The sequence below is a fragment of the Monodelphis domestica genome, chromosome 3 (genome assembly GCF_027887165.1).
Source record: "Monodelphis domestica isolate mMonDom1 chromosome 3, mMonDom1.pri, whole genome shotgun sequence".
Classification (NCBI taxonomy): domain Eukaryota; kingdom Metazoa; phylum Chordata; class Mammalia; order Didelphimorphia; family Didelphidae; genus Monodelphis; species Monodelphis domestica.
The window spans coordinates 80178564-80198453 of record NC_077229.1 but is presented as its reverse complement, the minus strand read 5'-3'; the positions used below and the strand labels follow the sequence as shown (position 1 = coordinate 80198453).

The window sequence follows — 19890 nt, the reverse complement described above, 5'->3', positions numbered from 1 at the left end:
ATTTATATCTACTTTTCTATGTATATATGGAAGAAAGGAAGGAAAAAGGAAAAAAAAACATCCATTCCCTATATTTGTATCTGCTTATCTGTATATAGAAGAAAGAAGGAAAGAGAGAACATTCTGTTCCTTATAGTTGTATCTACTCATCTGTGTTCATATTGTTATGGTTCTCTCTCCCTCAAATGAAATACAAGCTTATTGAGGGCAGAAATGGTTCCTTTTTTCCCCCAATTTCCCTAGGACCTAGCACATTATTCTGTTAACTAGAATTGAGTGGAAAGGGACATTGGAGTCTTTGGGGCTAGATCCTTCTTCCTCCCTCTCTCCCTAATCCCCCTTAGTCCTGGATTTGAAGACAGAAGACTTGGGTTTGAATCCCAGCTCTTGACATCTTTGGGGTCTCAATTTGTTGTTGTTGCTTAGTCATTTTCAGTCGTGTCAGACTCTTCCTGACCCCATTTGGGGTTTTCTTGGCAGAGACACTGGAGTAGTTTGCCATTTCCTTCTGCAGCTCATTTGACAGATAAGGAAACTGAGACATAGAGGATTATGTGGCTTGCTCAGAGTCATATAGCTAGTGGATGTCTGAGGTCAGATTTGAACTCTGGAAGATGAATCTTCCTGAGTCCAGGCTTGGTGCTCTATCCACTGTGCCATCTAGCTGCCTCAGTTTACTGAGGGAGGGGTTTGGATTAGGTGATTGATGTAGTCCATTCCAGATCTCATCCTAGGATCCTCCAAGACCCAGCTCATGTGCTTCCTTTTCCTCACTGGGGCTCCTTGCAGTCCAGAGCCTCTCTGTATCCCTCATTTGTCCCTTACCTACTTCTGCCTTATTCAAAGGACATTTGTGTCCTTGTCTTATCAGATCTGAAAAGGGCTATCTGCTTGTGAGAGAGCACTACTGTCATCTGGTAACTTATCCAAGAGGAGACGAGGAAGCAGCCAGGAGGGTTAGGCTGACTTCCTGTGTGAAAGAAGAATCCCAGAACTAGAAAGCCCTTCTTAGACCACTTCTTCAACCCCTACAACGTGCTTAAGAAGGGGCCATCCAGCCTCTGCTTGGAGACCTCCAGAGGGAGGAGAAGAGGAATCCACTGCTGTCTGAGGCTTTTGTGCACTCCAAGTATTGGGAAATATCTCTGTACCTTGGACTTAGTCACTTCTGGGCCCCTTCCTCCTCCTTCCCTTTGATTATTGCCTCCTGAGACCAAGGGAGCAACAGACAGATCCCTCTTCCTTCCCTAAGACTTGAAGACCATCACACCCTGCCTAGATCATCTCTTCCCCCCACCAGACATCTCCAGGGCCTTCAGTCAATCCTACTATGGCAGGGTCTTCTGGCCGCCATCTTCCTCCTCTAATTGCATTCCAGTTTGTCAAGGACAGCTTAGATGGGTCAGTGGAGAGAGTGCTGGGCTTGGAGTCAGGAAGACCTGAAATCAAATGCAGCCTTAGACACTTACTGGCTGGCTTTGTGACCCTGGACAAGCCACTTAACTCTGTTTGCCTTAGTTTCCTCCTCCATAAAATGAAGATAGTCATATGAGGATCAAATGAGGTCATTTGTAAAGTGCTTAGCACAGTGCCTGATACATAGTAGGTGCCATAAATGTCAGCTATTATTATTTGGTATTGTCATTATTGAAATATAGTATACAGAAGTAAGCTCAATAGTTCAGTGCAGAGGTCAGTGAAACCACCACTTCCCCATGTTCTAGAAGCTGTGCCTCTCAGAGTAATTTAATATCAGTTTACCTTTGTGTGTGAATATAACATTCATGTTGCTAAATTTGTAGTTCCCTAAGACTCTTGGATCTTTTTCTTTTCTCTTCCTGCTGCCTTAGAATCAATACTCAGATTAATACTAAAAAATTAAAATCCTAAAAAATTAGGAGATTTTTTAAAAAGAAAGATTATTTATGAGATACCGTAAAAGGGAACTATCATATTCCTCAATCAAAATGTAATAAATAAAAGATTAACAATAAAAAATTAAAACTTAGAATCAATACTAAATATAAGTTCTTTTCCCCTTTTCTATAATTTTTACCTGTTGTCTTCAAATCAATACTAAATATTGGTTCCTTTTATTTTCCTTTTTTCCTTTTGGAGAATTCTTACTTGTCTTAGAATCAATACTAAGTATTGATTCCAAAGTAGAAGAGTGGTGAGGGCTGGGCAATTGGGAACAAGGGGATACCAGAACTAGAAGGGACTTGGGACCGTCGAATCTCCAGCTGAAAAGCAATGTTAATCCAGTCCAACACCTTCACTTTACAAATAAGGAAAATGAATGGAAGGAAAGAGACTTGACTAAGGTCACACAACTGGTGACCAAAGAGCCAAGACTAGGATCCAAGTGTCCCCTCTCCAAGGCAGCATGGTCTAAGCCCGAGCTCAACCGATTTTCAGGGGGGCAGGTGTCTCTTCCTAAGGGGATGGGGTGGGGGATGGGGTGTTATTAGATTTTAGATTTTAAGGATGTTTCATCCACAGAACCAGACCCCTGCATCTCCTTGACAACCAGCCTCCCACCCCCCACCCCCACTTCGTTCCTTATCTGGGATGGGGCTGCTGGCTGCTGGCTGCTGGGGATGAATGGAGCTCTCTGTAAGCAGGCCCTCCCCACCACTCTCCCCATGAATAGGCCTTCTCCTCCTGCTCAGGGTTATTCTATAAACATCCTTTTCCCCAGCCCTATCCCTTACACAAAGCCTGGAGCCCAGCACAGCCCAGCTTGGGGGGGGGGCACAGCAAAGGCTTTGGTCTGAGGGGATAGGGCAGGGGAAAGGGTAACAGACAAAATTTCCGGGTGGGCTTTTCCAACAAAAGGGCCTTCAACTCAGATTCCTGGCAGGGGGTTGCAAGGAAGAAGGGATGTTTCCGCTTTGTGGGAGTGGGCCCTGTCGGGGCCAGTCTTTGGGTGGTTCAGCCCCTTCCTCCCCCTCCCCCCAAGGCAGGCTGGATAGAGGCTATTCTCTGTCCTCCCTCCTCCTATCTGCCTTTCCTAGGCCCTTCTTTCCTTCCTTTCTTGGTTGTATTAGCAAATCTGGCCTCAGCTTTGAATCCAACAACCTCAGTGCTGGGAAGAAGGACGGTTTTGTGTTAGGCCTAGAATCTGGATCATCAGTTTAGGTGTGCCATAACTGGATGGGGGGGGAGAGAGGGGGGGGGAGAGAAGAGAGAGAGAGAAAGAGAGAAAGGGAGAGGGAGAGAGAGAGAAAGGGAGGGATGGAGAGAGAGGGAAGGAGAGAGAGAGAGGGAGGGAGAGAGAGAGGGAGAGGGAGGGAGAGAGAGAGAAAGGGAGAGATGGAGAGAGAGGGAAGGAGAGAGAGAGAGGGAGGGAGAGAGAGAGAAAGAGAGAAAGGGAGAGGGGGAGAGAGAGGGGGAGGGAAGGAGAGAGAGAGGGAGGGAGAGAGAGAGGGAGGGAAGGAGAGAGAGAGAGGGAGGGAGAGAGGGGGGAGATAGAGGGAGGGAGAGAGAGATGGGAGAGAGAGAGAGAGAGGGAGGGAGGGAGGGAGAGAGAGGGAGAGAGGGGGGAGAGAAGAGAGAGAGAAAGAGAAAGGAACAGGGGGAGGGAGAGAGAGGGAGGGGGAGAGAGAGAAAGGGAGGGATGGAGAGAGAGGGAGGGAAGGAGAGAGAGGGAGGGAGGGAGGGAGACAGCGAGAGGGAGGGAGATAGAGGGAGAGGGAGGGAGACAGAGAGAGAGAAGGAAAGAGGAGAGGGAGGGAAGGAGGAAAAGAGAGAGAGGGAGGGAGGAAGAGACAGAGAGAAGGAGAGAGAGGGAGGAAGGAAAGAGAAGGAGAGCGAGGGAGGAAAAGAGAGAGAAGGAAAGGGAGGAAGAGAGACAGAGAGAGAGAAAGGGAAGGAGGAAGAGAGGGAGGGAGGAGAGACAGAAATAGAGAGAGATGGGGAAAGGGGAGAGTGAGAGAGAAGGGACAGGGGAAGGGGAAGAGAGAGGGACTCTTAAATGGAGTTTTTTACTGTCTTTGTTATCTTCTCTTGCTTTTTTTTCTCAGTCAGTGTAGTCTCTTTCTCTGTCTCCTCATCTTTACAAGTCTTTCTTCCTTCTTTCTCTCTCCTACTTTCTCCTTCCCTCTCTTCCTTCTTTTGTTCCATCTTCCTTCTTGTCCTCTTGTCTCCTCATAGTAAGCAATATTCTCTCTCTCCCCCTCCCTCCCTTCCTCCTTTCCTCCCTCCCTCTGTCCCTGTCTGTCTGTCTCTCCCCTATCCCTCTACTGCTTCTTTTTTCCTCTTTTCTAGTAGTGTTGTCATCACACACACACACACACACTCACTCTCTCTCTCTCTCTCTCTCTCTCTCTCTCTCTCTCTCTCTCTCTCTCTCTCTCATCTCTCTTTCTTTGTCTTTCTCAGTGAACATGATTTCTTCCCCTTTCTTTTTCTCTTTTCTCCTCATTCTCGGTCTCACCCATTTTTCTCTCCCTTCCTGGCTTCTTTCCTTTTCCCCTCCCTCTCCTTTTCCTTCTCTCTCTCTTTCTCAATAAACATGAGCTCTCTCTGGCCTTTATGAGAGAAGAGGCCAATTACCAGGGCCCCAGAAGGTTGATTGCTTTGTTGTCTATACTCTGTCCTCACATCTGTTAAATAAGTGCTCCTGCTGCTGACTTGTGCCTTTAAAGCAAGACTCCATGTTTAATTCTTTGCATTAATTAATTGCATTAATTCCTGCCTCACAAAAGCTTGGCACAGAACTAACCACAGATCCCAGCTCCCTAGTAACAAGGGCATTGCCCTTCTTCACTCTGAGAATTCAGGCTCAGTTCGAAGTTAGAGGAGACACTCAGGACCCTGACTGCCATTTCCCTGGCTTGGCCTCTCTGAGCTTGGTGCTAGAGCCTTTCCCCATGCCTTGATCCCAGGAACAGAAATTTAAGACTTAGAAGGGACCTCAAAGTCCAACTAGTCCACCTCTCATTTTACAGATAAAGAAACGGAGGTTTATAACAATTAAGTGACTTGCCCAAGGTCACACAAGGCATAGATATCAGAGGTGATCTAAACCCAGCTTCTCTGACTAGAGAGAATTCCAGAGCTCTCTGAACTCGTTTGGGAATGGGACTTCCTGTGGGAGAGAGAGAAGCACTGATTCGGTGCCTAAAAACAAGCCAGACTTCTTCCCCGCCTGGACCCTCAGGATTGTGGGCTCTGGAAAAGAAGAGGGGGTAAAGGAAATAAGGAGATGCTTAGAAAAAATCTCAGATCCCCATACTGGAGGCAGAAGTGATGGTGTCTGAAAATGGGCCTCGTATCTCTTCCTGCCTCTCCCTCCATCTCATCCCATGGTATCCCTCCCTTTAGCCCTCTTTGTTGCTTCTCACTGGTTTTCAGTCCCTGTTCATTGCTTTGTCCAAGTCTCTCCCTACTGACCCGTTCCCCTTTTCCTCTGGATTTTTTTTTTTTTTGCTGTTTCAGATTAAGCTTTCCTTAACTAGTTCAGATGTAATGGCAGCACCATAAGGAACCTCATACTTTTGTAGCTGCCCACACCCCTCCCAACCTGCCCCAGTAATTCTTCCTGGCCGCCTCTGTCCTTTGAATTCAGGGTTTGCAAGGTCAGAGTTGGCCCTGTGCCATAGTTACGTGTTAACAGGGAACAGGGCAAACTCCGTGTTTGCTCTGGGAATGGAGCTGCCAAACTATCAAGGCCCTCACACTTCCTGTCTGGGTCCTCCAGTGGACTTTGGCTAAGGTTTGTTGTCCAGCCCCTCTTCAGGGTTCCCCTTGGGTTGTGCAACTCCTCAGCATTGTGCAAATCCACGCCTAGTCTGTGTGCATCTGTGCATGCATGGACGCTGGGGAAGAGATTCCTGCACTGGGAAGGAGGTTGCATGGGATTGTCCCTAAAGCCCCCTTCTTTTAAAAAAATTTATTTATTTTATAACCCCTTACCTTCCATCTTAGAATCAGTACTGTGTTGGTTCTAAGGCAGAAAAGTGGTAAGGGCTAGGCAATGGGGGTGAAGGGGCTTGCCAGGATCACACATCTAGAACGTGCCAGGACCTTCCATCTCTAAGCCCTGTTCTCAATCCATTGAACTGCCTAGCTGTCCTCTAAACCCCTTCGGTAGCTGAGATTCTAGACACCTGAGAGTGTAATGCTTCTATAATTTACAAGATTTGAAAATTTCAAACTTTTTAGGCCACCAAGAATCTTGGATTTTTTAGCTTCTGAGATTCTAGATTTAGAAATTCAAGATCCTTAGGTTCTGAGAGTCTAAAATGCTAGGATCTTAACACAAGCAACATCAAAGAAGTATGCCAGGATTCTAGGGTTCTTAGACTCTGAGTTTCTGGCATTCCAAGATATAAGCTCTTGAGATCCTAAGATTATCATTTTGTTTTTCTGAGATGGGGCCATCTGTATCTGCTGTCTAGTGAAGTTCTTCAGCAAACACTTATTAGGCACTGGATTTGTGGGGCAGCTAGATGGCTTGGTGGATTGAGAGCTAGACCTGGAGATGAGAGGTCCGGGTTCAAATGTGGCCTCAAACTTGGACAAGTCATTTAATCCTAGTTGCCTAGCCCTTATCACTCTTCTTTGAGAGAGAGAGAGAGAGAGAGAGAGAGAGAGAGAGAGAGAGAGAGAGAGAGAGAGAGAGAGAAGAGAGAGAGAGAGAGAGAGAGAGAGAGAGAGAGAGAGAGGAGAGAGAGAGAGAAGAGGAGAGAAGAGAGAGAGAGAGAGAGAGAGAGAGAGAGAGAGAGAGAGAGAGAGAGAGAGAGAGAGAGAGAGAGAGAGAGAGAGAGAGAGAGAGAGAATAGGCTTGTATAAGCCCAATAGCTATACTTGTTCTAAGGGAGTTTTCATTATACTTTGGGTCACGACATGAATCCAAATACCTGGATAAGTAAATCCATGACCCCAGACCTAGTGCTCTAGCCACTGAGCTACCTAGCTGCCCAGACTTATTTATTCTAAATCCAGTGCTATCCACTGGGTCTCCTAACTGTGGTTTAATAGCAGTCTCTTTCCTCCCTTCACCGTCTTGGTCCTATAGTCAACCACTTACCCTTGTGACTTCAGTCTGCTGTGGGCAGAGTGAACTTTACTGGCCTTGGAATCCAGTTGACCTAAAAGTCTAATCCCACATGGGTTACCTCCTAGCCATGTCCCTCTAGGTTAAAGGGGTCATCCATAACCTTTGGTAGAGCCCTTTCAGTAGGGTAAGAGGGATAGAAGGCAGATAACAGGCATTTGAAACTGGCTCAGTGGAAAGAATCTGGACTTCTGGAGTCAGAAGACCTGGGTTCAAATCTTCCTCATGCATGTAGTTATTTGTATGGATTTGGGTCATTATCTCTTTAAAATTTTAATTTTAATAACAAATTCCATATAAGTTTTCTGAAGTCACATGATCCAAATTGTGTCTCTTCCTTCTTCTTCCGCACTCCCAGAGCTGACAATCATTTCAATATGGGTTATACAAGTATTATCAGGCAAACCATTTCCATATTGTCTCTTTTTATAAGTAAATAATCATATAAAACAAAAACCAAATAAACAAGTGATAAATCCTATGTCTTCATCTACCTTTCTACTCCCACGGTTCTTTCTCTGGAGGTGGAGAGCATTCTTTGTCATAAGTCTCTCAGAGTTGTCCTGTTCAAATCATTGTATTGCTGAGTAGCTAAGTCTATCACTGGGTTATTCTCTTAACAAATCCATCTCCTCAGACCTCAGCTTCCTATATGTGAGATGAGGTCAGATTCAGTGGCCTCTCTCTAGCTAATGGCCTTAGATGAGAGTCTACAGTGCTAGATAAAGAGCTAGAAGGGATCTTAGATGCCATCAAGTCCAACCCCCGTTCCCCCCTCATTTTTACAGACCAGGAAACTAAGACACAAAGCGATTAACTGAATTGCCCAGGGTCACATAATGACCAAGTGTCCAAGGTGAAATTTGAATCCACGTTTTCCTGACCTCCCCCCCCCCCCGCCCAGTCCAGTGCTTTTATTTTTTTAAACCTTGTTGTCTTTGTATCAATTCTATTTTTTTTTTATCTTCTCTTCTGTCTTAGAATCAGTTCTGTGTATGGTTCCAAGGCAGAAGAGCCGTAAGAGACAGGCCATGGAAATTAAGTGACTGGCTTAGGGTCACATAACTATTAAGTGTCTAAGATGAAATTTGAACCCAGATTTTCCTGATCCAAAGTCCAGTGCTTAATTTTTTAAAATCTTTATTGTCTTAATATAAATTCGTTTTTAACTCTTGCCTTCTATCTTAATATAATTCTTTTTTTAACCCTTACCTTCTTAGTATCAATTCTTTTTTTAACTCTTACCTTCTGTCTTAGTATCAATTTTTTTTAACGTTTATCTTCTATCTTAGAATCAATACTGTGTATTGATTGCAAGGCAAAAGAGTGATAAGGGCTAGGCAGTGGGAATGAAGTGACTTGTCCAAGGTCACCCAGTATGGAAATGTCTGGAGCCAGATTTGAACTCAGAAATGGGAGTCTTCCTGGCCCAGGCATAGAAAGTACCTTAGAAGCTGTTGAATCCAACCTTCTCATTTTATAGATGAGGAAATTGAGGCACAGGGAGCTTAAACAAATTACCTGAGGTCACACAAGTTACCTGATGCATCAAAGGTAGGATTTGAACTTAGCTCCTCTGACTGCAGAGTCAGGATTTTTTCCACTATGTCATACTGCTCCAAATTCCCATAACACACCTTCTGAAGTCATCACCCTACCATATCTACTGGGGCAGCTAGGTGCTCAACCTAGAGTCAGGGAGACTCCATCTTCCTGAGTTCAACTCTGGCCTCAGACACTTCTTATCTGGGTGACCTTGGGCAAGTCACCTAACCCTCTTTGCCTCAGTTTCGTCATCTATAAAATAAACCAGAGAAAGAAACAGCAACCCATTCCAATATCTTGGCTAAGAAAAACCCAAATGGGGTCACAAAGAGTTGGACACAACTGAACAACAACAACAACAACAACAACTGACACTATCCAGAGTTTCATTGATTTCCTAATCGAGGCCCAGAGAGCAGGAACAGTTGGGTGGAAGTTGCAATGTGGCAAATTTCAACTTGATGTGGGGGGCGGGGGGGGGGGGGACTTCCTAATCATCAGAGATGTTGAGAAATGTTATGGGCTACCTTCATCAGGTAGTGAGTTCCCCATCTCTGGAGGTCTCCAAGCATATGCCACTTGTTAAGAACATTGTCAGGACAGACAGAGATGTCACACTTCTACTTCAAGCAGCTACAAGATAGGACTGGTGTTCTTCCACCAAGACAAGATGAATATAAGAATTTACATGCATCTTTAGGATTCATTTCTTTTTTCTTCTTTTAATAAAATTTACTATAATAATAATAAAGAACACTGTTAGAAGCAACTAGGTGGCTCAGTGGATGGAGAGCCAGGCCAGGTCTTGGGTTCAAATCGGGCCTCAGACACTTCCTAGCTGTGTGACCCTGAGCAAGTCACTTAACCCCAGTGACCAAGCCCTTATGATCTTTAGTCTTGGAACAGATATTCAGTATCCATTCTTATTTTCCTCCATTTTTATTGTCATACAAAACACTTCCATATTGGTCATTGTTACAAGAGTAAATTCACATATAACCAAAACCCCAAAATAAAACCAAAGATACACTGATATGAAAGACAACTCCAACAGTTCTTTCTGTAGAGGTGGGTTAGTCTCAGTACCAATTCTAAGACCTGAAGGTAAGGGTTTAAAAAAAATAGAATATTGTCAAGGGGATTCTGCTCCAGTAGTCTCTGAAATCCTGGCGTAATTCCAGTGTGGGGTATGGGGGGGGCGGAGGATCAGGGGGTGATAAAGCAAGACTCAGACTTCCAAGGTCTTTGAATCCCAGACTAAGGAATTTGGAACTGACCATACCCTTGGAGGGAGTGATTTCCCCTAACTGGTCATTTTTCCTTCTGTTCACCCCAAATGGAGTTCATGAAGGACTTCTGGGAATATGGGGGAGAAGGTAGAGCTCATTCCTGGGTCCTACCCTGGTCACACCTTGCATGGAGTTTGGGGTACCACCCTGAGAAGCTGTGGAGTGGTCCAGAGGCAGATAGCCAAGGAGGCGAAGGGCCATGAATCAGTGGAAGGAGCTGGGCATCTTTATCCTGGAGAGGAGAAGGTTCCTGGAAGGGCTGTCATGTTGGGAAAGGATTAGTCTTGTTCTCTTTGGCCCCAGAGGGCAGAACCAGGATGGCAAGAGATCATAACGTCAATTACAGGCTGGCTGTCAGAAAAGACTTCTTAACCCTCAGTGCTATCCACAGGTGAGACGGGAAGCCTCGGAGGCATGCAGGGTCCTCCTCGTGTCAGGCGGGTAGAGTAGAGATCTGTCCTGGTAAGGGTCAGAGCAGCTGGTCCTTCCCATGCAGACATTCAGGGATTCTCCTCCGCAGTCTGAAGCAGGCGGTGTGTAAAGCTTTATTTCTTCAGGTCCCTCCTCTAAACGCCGGTGCCTTCTTTTTTTCTCAGAAGGAAGGTGTGTTGTGTTTGGGTTGGGATGATGGTGACTGGGCCCATGTGATTATCGGTTTATGACTTGAGTCTTGTTGAACTTGTCTGCAGTGAAGCTGGGGCAGGTGGACTACCAGGAATTTGTTCGTTCATACATTTAGGAAACATTTATTGGGTACCTGAGAGGCAAAAATAATCATGAATTAGCCCTTGCCCTCTGAGTTTCCATTCTACAAGAAGAGCAAAACACAAACCCCAGTAAGCAAATTAAAGTCATTTGAAGGGGCAGCTAAGTGCTCGGTGGATAGAGAGCCAGACTAGGAGATGAGAGGGACCTGGGTTCAAATGTGATTTCCAATACTTCCTAGCTCTGTAACCCTGGACAAGTCACTTAACTCTTAACTCCAGCTGCTTAAGCCCTCATTGCTCTTCTGCTGTGGAACCAATTCACAGTATGATTCTAAGGGATTAAAAAAAAAATGGGAATCTCAAACTGTGTGACCCTGGGCAAGTCAGTTAACCCCATATGCCTCAATTTCCTCATCTATAAAATGAGCTGAAGAAGGAAATGGCCCAGCACTCCAGTATCTCTGCCAAGAAAACTCCCAGTGGGGTCAAGGAGAGTTAGGCATGATCAACAACAACAAAGGATTCTTCAAGGTTGAGTGAAAAGAGATTGCTTTCCAGGAGTCAGGGAGAGCCTGAGCAAAGGCAGGAGATAAGGGTGTCCTATATGGGGCCCAGCGAGCAGAAATGAACATTGTGTAAAGGGGTAAATAATATGAAATTAGAAGGAAAAAATATGAAATAAGAAGAAATGGGAAGGGAGATGGGAGCCAGCTTGTGGAGGACTCTGCTGTGTGTGGATAGCCAATTGCTTTCTCCTGATGGGATGTAGGTGATCCTGGGCTCCCTAAAGTTAATTAATACTCACAGCACCACACTAGAAGGATTTTGAGTATAGGCCTGTTGACAGACTTGATTCTGTCATTTAAGGCCCCAATCTTGGGTTATACACATATTATCACATAAAACTTATTTCCATATTATTCATTTTTGTATCATTTCTGCCTTTTAAAATCCCTGGCTTCTTTATAGTGTAAAAAATAAAATTAATCTACAATAACTTCAAATGTTATATTTTATAAGATTTATTAATAATCACTAGAAGTAACAAAATAAAAACCATGTGCCCATGGCTAGTCTACCCCACTCAAACAGCCCGCTCCACCAAAATCACTAACAGGAAGCAAAGAGAGCTAGCCACAGAAGACCACCCAATTTATCTCCTGTCTATGTCAGCACATAACTGACAGGAAGTCAGTGGGCTCCTGGGAAATGTAGTTCAAAGGTACAAGATTTCCAATTACACATTAGACTCAGTTCAAAAGCCATATGCTGCTTTTCCTGATCCTCCTTTATTTATTTTTAAATCCCTCACCTTCCTTCTTAAAACCAGTACTATGTATTGGCTCCATCACAGTAGAGAGTGGTATGCGTTAGGCAGTGGGGGTTAAATGACTTCCCCAGAGTCACCTAGTCATGAAGTATCTGAGGTCAGATTTGAACTCAGGACTCCTGGGACTGGTTCTCTATCCACTGGGCTACCTAGCTGCCCCTTCCTGATCCTTCTTAATGCCAAGTCCTTCTCTCTCCAGGAGATTGTCTCCATTTTATCCTATCTGTAAGAATATTTGAACATATTTGTTTGTGGGGTGTCTCCCTGATTAGATCTTGAGCTCCTGGAGGGCAGACTCTGGGTCTTTACCTTTCTTTGTACGCCCAGTGCTCAGCACAGTACCCGGAACATAACTGATATGGAGTCAATGTTTGTTGAATGATTGTCTTGGCCCATCTCTCCCCTGCAGGGACCCCGGTGAATCGGATCCCCATCATGGCAAAGCAGGTCCTGGATTTGTACATGCTCTACGTGTTGGTGACCGAGAAGGGTGGCCTGGTAGAGGTGATCAACAAGAAACTCTGGAGGGAGATCACCAAGGGTCTCAACTTGCCCACCTCCATCACCAGTGCTGCCTTCACCCTTCGGACGCAGTAAGTCCCACTGGCCAGGGTGGAGTGGAGGAGGGAATGTCAGACTTGGAGTCAGAAGGCCTGAGTTCAGCTCCAGCTTCAGATATTTACCAGCTGTGTAATCCTAGGCAAGTCACTTAACCTATATGTGCCTCAGTTTCCTTCCTAGCTATGGGACCGTTAACTTGTCAGCCTCAATTTCCCTGACTATAAAATGGGGGCCATAATAGCACCTCCCTCCCAGGCTGGTTGTAGGGTCAAATGAGATAATATTTGTAAAGCCTATATGACACATAACAAGTGGTTAATAAAAATAACCTTCTTTTCTTTCCCCTCCCTCTCTCCCTCTCTCCTTCCCTTCCCTCCTTCCTTCTTTCTCCTTCCCTTCCTTCCTTCCTTTCCCCTCCCTTCTTCCTTCCTTCTTTCCTCTCTCCCTCCCTTCCTTTTCTTCTTCCCTCCTTCCCTTCCTTCCCTCCCTCCATTCCTTCTTTCCTTTCTTCCTCTCCTCCCTTCCCCTCCTTTCCTCTTCCCTTCTTCCCCTCCCTCCCTTCTTTTTTCCTTCCATCCTGTCCTCTTCTTCCTTTCCTCTTTCCTTTCTTCCTTCTTCCCCTTCCTCCTTCCTTCTTCCTTCTTTACTTCCTCCCTCTCTTCTCTTCCTTCTCTCCTTTCCTCCTTCCTTCCCTCCCTCCCCTCCCTCCCTCCCTCCTTTCCTCCTTCTTTCATTCTACCCTCCCTTTGGGAATGGAGAAGACTTAAAGAGTGGAATAAAGGGGAAAATAATAATCAAACCAATTTCTCTAGCACTTTTATCACTTACAAAAGCAGATCCCTCACAACAACTTTGTAAGTTAGGTGCCTACCAACATTGTTGTTCCCATTTTATAGATGAGGAAACCAAGGCATAAAGAAGTTAAGTCACTTTTTCCTGTGGGACTTGAACCCAGGCCCTCTGCCTCCAGGCCAGAGCTAAACTCCCCATTCTCCAGCAAAGTTCTTCATGCCACGGCATCGCTTTTTCCCCTCCCTTTTCTCCTGACTCCCATGGCAGATATATGAAATACCTGTATCCCTACGAATGTGAGAAAAGAGGGTTGAGCAACCCCAGTGAGCTACAGGCTGCCATCGACAGCAACCGGCGGGAGGGCCGCCGACAGGGCTTCGGAGGCTCCCTCTTTACCTACTCTCCAGGAGGGGCCCACGGCATGCTGTCCTCCCCCAAGCTGCAGGTGGCCCCCCTGGGCCTGCCAGCCAATAGCAACGGAGGTGCCATTGCCCCAACTCAGAAGATCAAAAAAGGTAAGAAGGGTCCGGCCAAGGATCAGGGAAGACCCACTGCCCGCTGCCTCTTCTTCCCCTGGGAGTCCCGTCCTCGCCATAGCCCTAGGGGGGAGGCTGCTGGGGAGCCCATTTTCCAGAAGAGATGGATGAACCCCAGAGAGGAGAAATGGCTTTCTTGTGATTGCGCAGCCAGTTGGGGATGGAAACAGGGCCACAAACCTGGGTCTCCTGGTCCTCGATTCGGGTTCTTTGTCTTGGACAACCCAGCTAGATTTCTAGAATTCTTTAAGAAATCGAGAGGCATGGGGCAGCTAGGTGGCCTGGATAGGAGAGATCCTGGGTTCACTTCTGGCCTTAGACACTTCCTTGCCGACGTCACCATTGTTTGGACCTTCCGAGGCTGTCTTTCCCATCAAATCTCTTTGAGACCCGGCTCTGAGTCCTTCCCCAGACACTATGCTGGGCCTCAGTGTGGCCATCCGTAAATGGGCACGCCTGGATTCATTGGCCTCCCTAACCCTTTCCAGGTGTCCATCTGGGCTCCTGGGAGGGAGGGAAGCCCATCTTGCCAGGAAAGGCCTTCCCAAGCCAGGCAGGGCAGATGGGTGGTTACGGAGCGCCTTCCCCATTTCTGCCCTTTGGCCACGGATGGTCTAGAGGGAAGAAGCGGTGGATGGAAATGCCCATTGTCGGGCCACACGTAGGATGTGCGTAAAGCTGGGTCATGGCCCGGCTCGTTGGGATGGAGGCTTCGGGCAGGGAAGCAGCCGTGGAGGATGGGGAGGACCTTGGCTCGGGGGGTCAGGACCCTTCCTGCCCCCGGAGGTCAAGTGCTCCTGGCCCAAGCAGCTGCAGGAGGCTGAGCCTAGAAAGAGAGCCTGGGAAGGTCTAAATGCTCACGGTGGGGCGGAAATCGGCTTCATTGGAGCCAGGAGAGACTCCTTTGGAAGAACCTCCCAGCCTGGAACTGTCTAAAGGGGCCCCCTCGATAGGGAACTCACCATCGTCGGGCGTATGCAAGTAGATGCCTGGATGACCTCACGTCAGGGGAGCATCCTTTGTGGGGTGGGAAGGCTGCCCCAGGATCCTGTGCTCTGTGACACCATCGTTTTCTCCCGCCCAGAGGAAGACTCTTCCATTCCCATCACGGTGCCCAGCCGCCTGCCTGTCTCCCTGGCAGGCCACTCTGTAGTGGCGGCCCAGGCGGCTGCCGTGCATGCAGCTGCAGCACAAGCAGCCGTCGTGGCCCAGGCTGCAGCCCTGGAACAGCTGCGGGAGAAGCTGGAGTCCGGTGAGCCCCCGGAGAAGAAGATGGTCCTGGTGGCAGATGAACAGCAGAGACTGATGCAGCGAGCCTTGCAGCAAAACCTCCTGGCCATGAGTGCCCAGCTGCCAATGAGCATCCGCATCAATAGCCAAGGTACCTAAGCCCTTGGGGGGACCCCCTAGAATGTAGGGTGTCGGAGCTGAGAGGGCCCTTAGAACAGAGAATGTCAGAGCTGGGAGGGAGCTTAGAACAGAGAATGTCAGAGCTGGGAGGGAGCTTAGAACAGAGAATGTCAGAACTGGGAGGGAGCTTAGAACAGAGAATGTCAGAGCTGGGAGGGAGCTTAGAACAGAGGATATCAGAGCTGGGAGGGAGCTTAGAACAGAGGATGTCAGAGCTGGGAGAGACCTTAGAACAGAGAATGTCAGAGCTGAGAGGGAGCTTAGAACAGAGAATGTCAGAGCTGGGAGGGAGCTTAGAACAGAGAATGTCAGAGCTGGGAGGGAGCTTAGAACAGAGAATGTCAGAGCTGGGAGGGAGCTTAGAACAGAGAATGTCAGAGCTGGGAGGGAGCTTAGAACAGAGAATGTCAGAGCTGGGAGGGAGCTTAGAACAGAGAATGTCAGAGCTGGGAGAGTCTTTAGAACAGAGGATGTCAGAGCTGGGAGGGAGCTTAGAACAGGGAATGTCAGAGCTGGGAGGGAGCTTAGAACAGAGGATGTCAGAGCTGAGAGAGACCTTAGAACAGAGAATGTCAGAGCTGGGAGGGAGCTTAGAACAGGGAATGTCAGAGCTGGGAGGGAGCTTAGAACAGAGAATGTCAGAGCTGGGAGGGAGCTTAGAACAGAGAATGTCAGAACTGGAAAGCCTCAGAATTTAAAATATCAGACCTGGGTGAGACTTTAGAATATATAAAATCTAGGAAATACCTCTGAGATTATTTGGTCCCCACCATTCATTTATAGCTGAGAATTCTGAGTGTCTGGGAAGGACTTAGTGTATTAGTAGCAGAGCTGGATGCTTAAACCAATACTTTTCCTACTGTGCCATGATTACCTTTTATTAACTGTTGGCATTTTGTTGGGCTACACAGGTGTGGTGCAAATAAGATTATTCCCACTTTACGGGTGGGGAAACCAAGACTCTTGACTTGTATCTACCTGGGTACAAATGAGCCAGAGAAGTTGGGGAAGAATAATCAGGACAGCTTCCAAAGCCCAATCGGGGCAGAGTATTAATTACCAAAACCTTCCCTCATCAACAGCACTGCAAAAAGAATTGCAGGACACCCCCACCCCTGCCTGACCCAGGCCACTCCTCTCTGGGAAGCACCTTTTGCCTCTGCTCCACTGTCTTCCACTTCATATTCATCTTTTTTTTTTTTTGCCCTGCTTCTGCCTCCTCAGCATCAGAGAACCGCCAGGACTCGGCCATGAACCTGACCAGCACCAATGGCACCAACAGTATTAGCATGTCCGTGGAAATCAACGGTATCATGTATACAGGTAGGTCTCTGACCGGTTTTGGTTTTTCATGACTGTGGTTGGACCCCTTCAGAGCAGGAACTGAAGATCGTGGTCCCTTGGGGTTTGAGACTGGGAATTAGATATCTAGGAATTTCTTGACTTCTCAGGAAATGGGTTCCTGCCAGCAGGGAGCAGGGGTGCCACCACGGAAATGTCCCCAAGTTTTTTCATGTCAGAAGTGCCTCTTGAGGAGCAGCTAGGTGGCTCAGGGGATGGAGAGAGACCTGAAGAGAGGAGTTTCTGGATTAAAATGTGGCCTCAAACTCTTCCTGACTGTGAGACTTTGGACAAGTCACTTAATCCCAATTACCTAGCTTTTACACACTTCTCTTAGATTGAAACTAAGTTAGAACTAAAGGGGGGGGGAGAGAGAGAGAGAGAGAGAGAGAGAGAGAGAGAGAGAGAGAGAGAGAGAGAGAGAGAGAGAGAGAGAGAGAGAGAGAGAGAGAGAGGAGAGAGAGAGAGAGAGAGAGAGAGAGAGAGAGAGAGAGAGAGAGAGAGGAGAAAGAAAGAAAGAAAGAAAGAAAGAGAAAGAAAGAAAGAAAAGAAAGAAAGAAAGAAAGAAAGAAAGAAAGAAAGAAAGAAAGAAAGAAAGAAAGAAAGAAAAGAAAGAAAGAAAGAAAGAAAGAAAGGAAGAAAGGAAGAAAGGAAGAAGGAAGGAAGAAAGAGGAAGGAAGGAAGGAAGGAAGGAAGGAAGGAAGGAAGGAAGGAAGGAAGGAAGGAAGGAAGGAAGGAAGAAGGAAGGAAGGAAGGTGAGGGCCCAGAGATTTGGCCACAAAAGCCAGTAGATCCCAGATTCATGGATCATCCGAGATCACAGAACCTAGACACTTAATAGCTGGGTGATTCTAGGTATTTAACCCTGTTTCCCTGAATTTCCTCATCTGTAAAATGAGCTAGAGAAGGAAATGGCAAACTAGCTGTGTGACCTTGGCCAAGTCATTTCACCCTGTTGGCCTCCATTTCCTCATCTGTAAAATGAGCCAGAGAAGGCAATGGCAAACTATACTCTAGTGTCTTTGACAAGGAAATCCTAAATGAGGTCTGGAAGAGTCAGACACAATTGAAATGAATGAATATCCCCCATAACCCCTGAGGAAGTTTTTCCTGACATCAAACCTCACTTTACCTCTGCAGCAAACACCTCCTGGTTCTGCTTTGGGTTGCCAGACTAAAAAAATCAAATCCTATTCCCATGAGCACTAGGTGAAGAGAGCAATCATTCTTCTTTCCTCCAAGCTAAACACACTTAAATTTTTTCAATTTTAATACCAAATTTCCATGTAAGTTTTCCATGCTAACTCCCTTCCTTCTTCCCTCCCTTCTCCCGGAGCCAATAAGCAAGCTAAACACCTTTCATCAGTCTTCATATGCCAAGAAGTCAAGTCTTCCCTCCCCTGGTCGCCCCCATTCTGGACATTCTCCAGATTCTCAGGTCCTTCTTCCAGCTGTGGCTTCTAGAACTGAGCACAGCTGGGATCTGACCAGGGCCGGAGCACAGTGCGCCTCTCCCTTCCATATTCCTAGAAGCTTAGCCTCTCCTAATGTAGTCCACGGTTGTACTCTATTTTTTTTTTAAATTAGCTTTTGCATCTTATTCCTGACTTAGGAGCTCACCCTAAGGTGCTTCTTAAGCCCCCCTCCTCTTTTTATGGCTCAGGAGCCAAGGCCCACCCAAAGCGAGGAAAATGGCCAAAAGGTCACTACCTAGGTAGAAAAGAATTGAATTGGGATTCGGACCTACGTCCTCTAGCTTGAAATCTAACAGTCTTCCTGCAGACAGAGCTTTTTGAGGTGAGATGGGGTTCAAGGAATGCCACTGGGGGATCCCCAAAAGAAGGAAGGAGTCCCCAAAAGAAGGAAGGAGTCCCCATCAGCCCCCCCAACTCTTAGAGTTCTCATCAATGTTGGGGAGCTGAGTATGCTCAAAGCCTCACGTGGCTTACTGACCCAGGCCCTTTTTCTTTTCTTATATTTTATCTTTATTTTATTCCAATAACAAATGTATACATAAATTTCCCAAAGACACATGATCCATGCTATCTCTCTCCCTCCTCCCGAAGCTGACAGGCAATTCCACTGGGCTATACATGTATTATCACTCAAAACTAATTCCTAATCATTCATTTTTGTAAGTGAATAATTTTATAAAATCAAAGCCCCCAAACCTGTACCTAAATAAACACGTGATAAATTGTGTTTTCACCTGCCTTTCTACTCCCACAGTTCTTTCTGTGTTCTTTCTCCTAAGTCCCTCAGCATCATCCTGACCCAGGCCCTTTTTGTCTGTCCCCAGGGGTGTTGTTCGCTCAGCCTCCAGGCACACCAGCCTCTGTCCCAGCCTCTACTCACAACAAAGGTGGCAACAGCAATACCAACAGCAGCAATACCAACAGCAGCAGCAGTAGCAGCCGGGGCGGGCCTGGCACGGGCGGCGCGGGCAGCGGAGGTGGCGGCGGCAGTGGCGGCAGTGGTGGTGCTCAGGCTGGGGCAGCGGGTCTGTCTGTCCCTCCAGCTTCTACCTCGAATAACTCTTTGCCTTAAGCCGCCAAAGGGGCCTAGCCTGCCCCCCTCTTTCTCTCTCTCTCTCTTTCTCTTTCTCTTTCTCACCCACATGCTGAGCCCATTGGACTGGTGGGGTGGGGGTGGGAAACGGGGGCCCCAGGTGAGGGTGAGCAAGGGAGGAATGGGGGAGCAGAAGAGGCCGGGGAAGAGAGATCAAAAACAGGGAGTTAGAGCTGACGCCCCAAGACAGATACACACATCCCAGGAAATCTATAAAGAGAATTGAATAAAACCGGGGGAAAAGAGAAGGAACACTTGAATTTCTCCGGGTTTGGGACCCTGTAGAGCATCAGGAGAAAGAGAGAGGGAAATTAGGGAGAGGAGAAACTAAAGAGACTTTTCCCAGTGGCTTTATTGTATCCCCCAAGGGACCCAGCTACCCAGGAACCATGGGGGTTCAGGTTTTTATCAGTTGCTTTGTCAATTCAACACTGTTTACCTCACACGCCCTGCACTCTTTTTATCATTTCTCTTGTGTTGTCATCGACCCCACGTTCACCATGCCCAGCTCCTTCATTTTAGTGCAGAGAAGTCTTGGTTGGTGGTTTGGGGGTGGGGTGGGGAAGGGGGAAGGCTTGGAAGGAAGAGAGGAGAGAAGACTTGTTTTTGTAAAGACATAACTACACGCAAACTATAACGGGGTTTTTTTAAAGAGGTTTTTAGCTTTGGTTTTGAGGTGGGGTTTTTGGTTTTTTTTTTTTTTTTTGTAAATAATCTATTTTATTCTCTAAGAAAAATCAAACCTTAG

At 46.9% G+C, this 19890-nt stretch overlaps 1 protein-coding gene across 5 annotated transcripts in view; it reads left to right on the top strand.

Annotated features, from left to right (window-relative positions):
- Window positions 1–19585, top strand: part of ARID3A (AT-rich interaction domain 3A) — a 92351-nt gene extending 72766 nt beyond the window's left edge. For all 5 annotated transcript variants that reach the window (XM_056822262.1, XM_007489388.2, XM_007489386.2 and 2 more), the window contains exons 5-9: window positions 12344–12527; window positions 13555–13802; window positions 14908–15204; window positions 16458–16556; window positions 18874–19585. In XM_056822262.1, coding sequence (XP_056678240.1) covers window positions 12344–12527; window positions 13555–13802; window positions 14908–15204; window positions 16458–16556; window positions 18874–19121 — 1076 coding nt within the window. In that variant the 3' untranslated portion in view covers window positions 19122–19585. The remainder of the gene's footprint in view (window positions 1–12343; window positions 12528–13554; window positions 13803–14907; window positions 15205–16457; window positions 16557–18873) is intronic.
- Window positions 19586–19890: the final 305 nt, after the last annotated feature.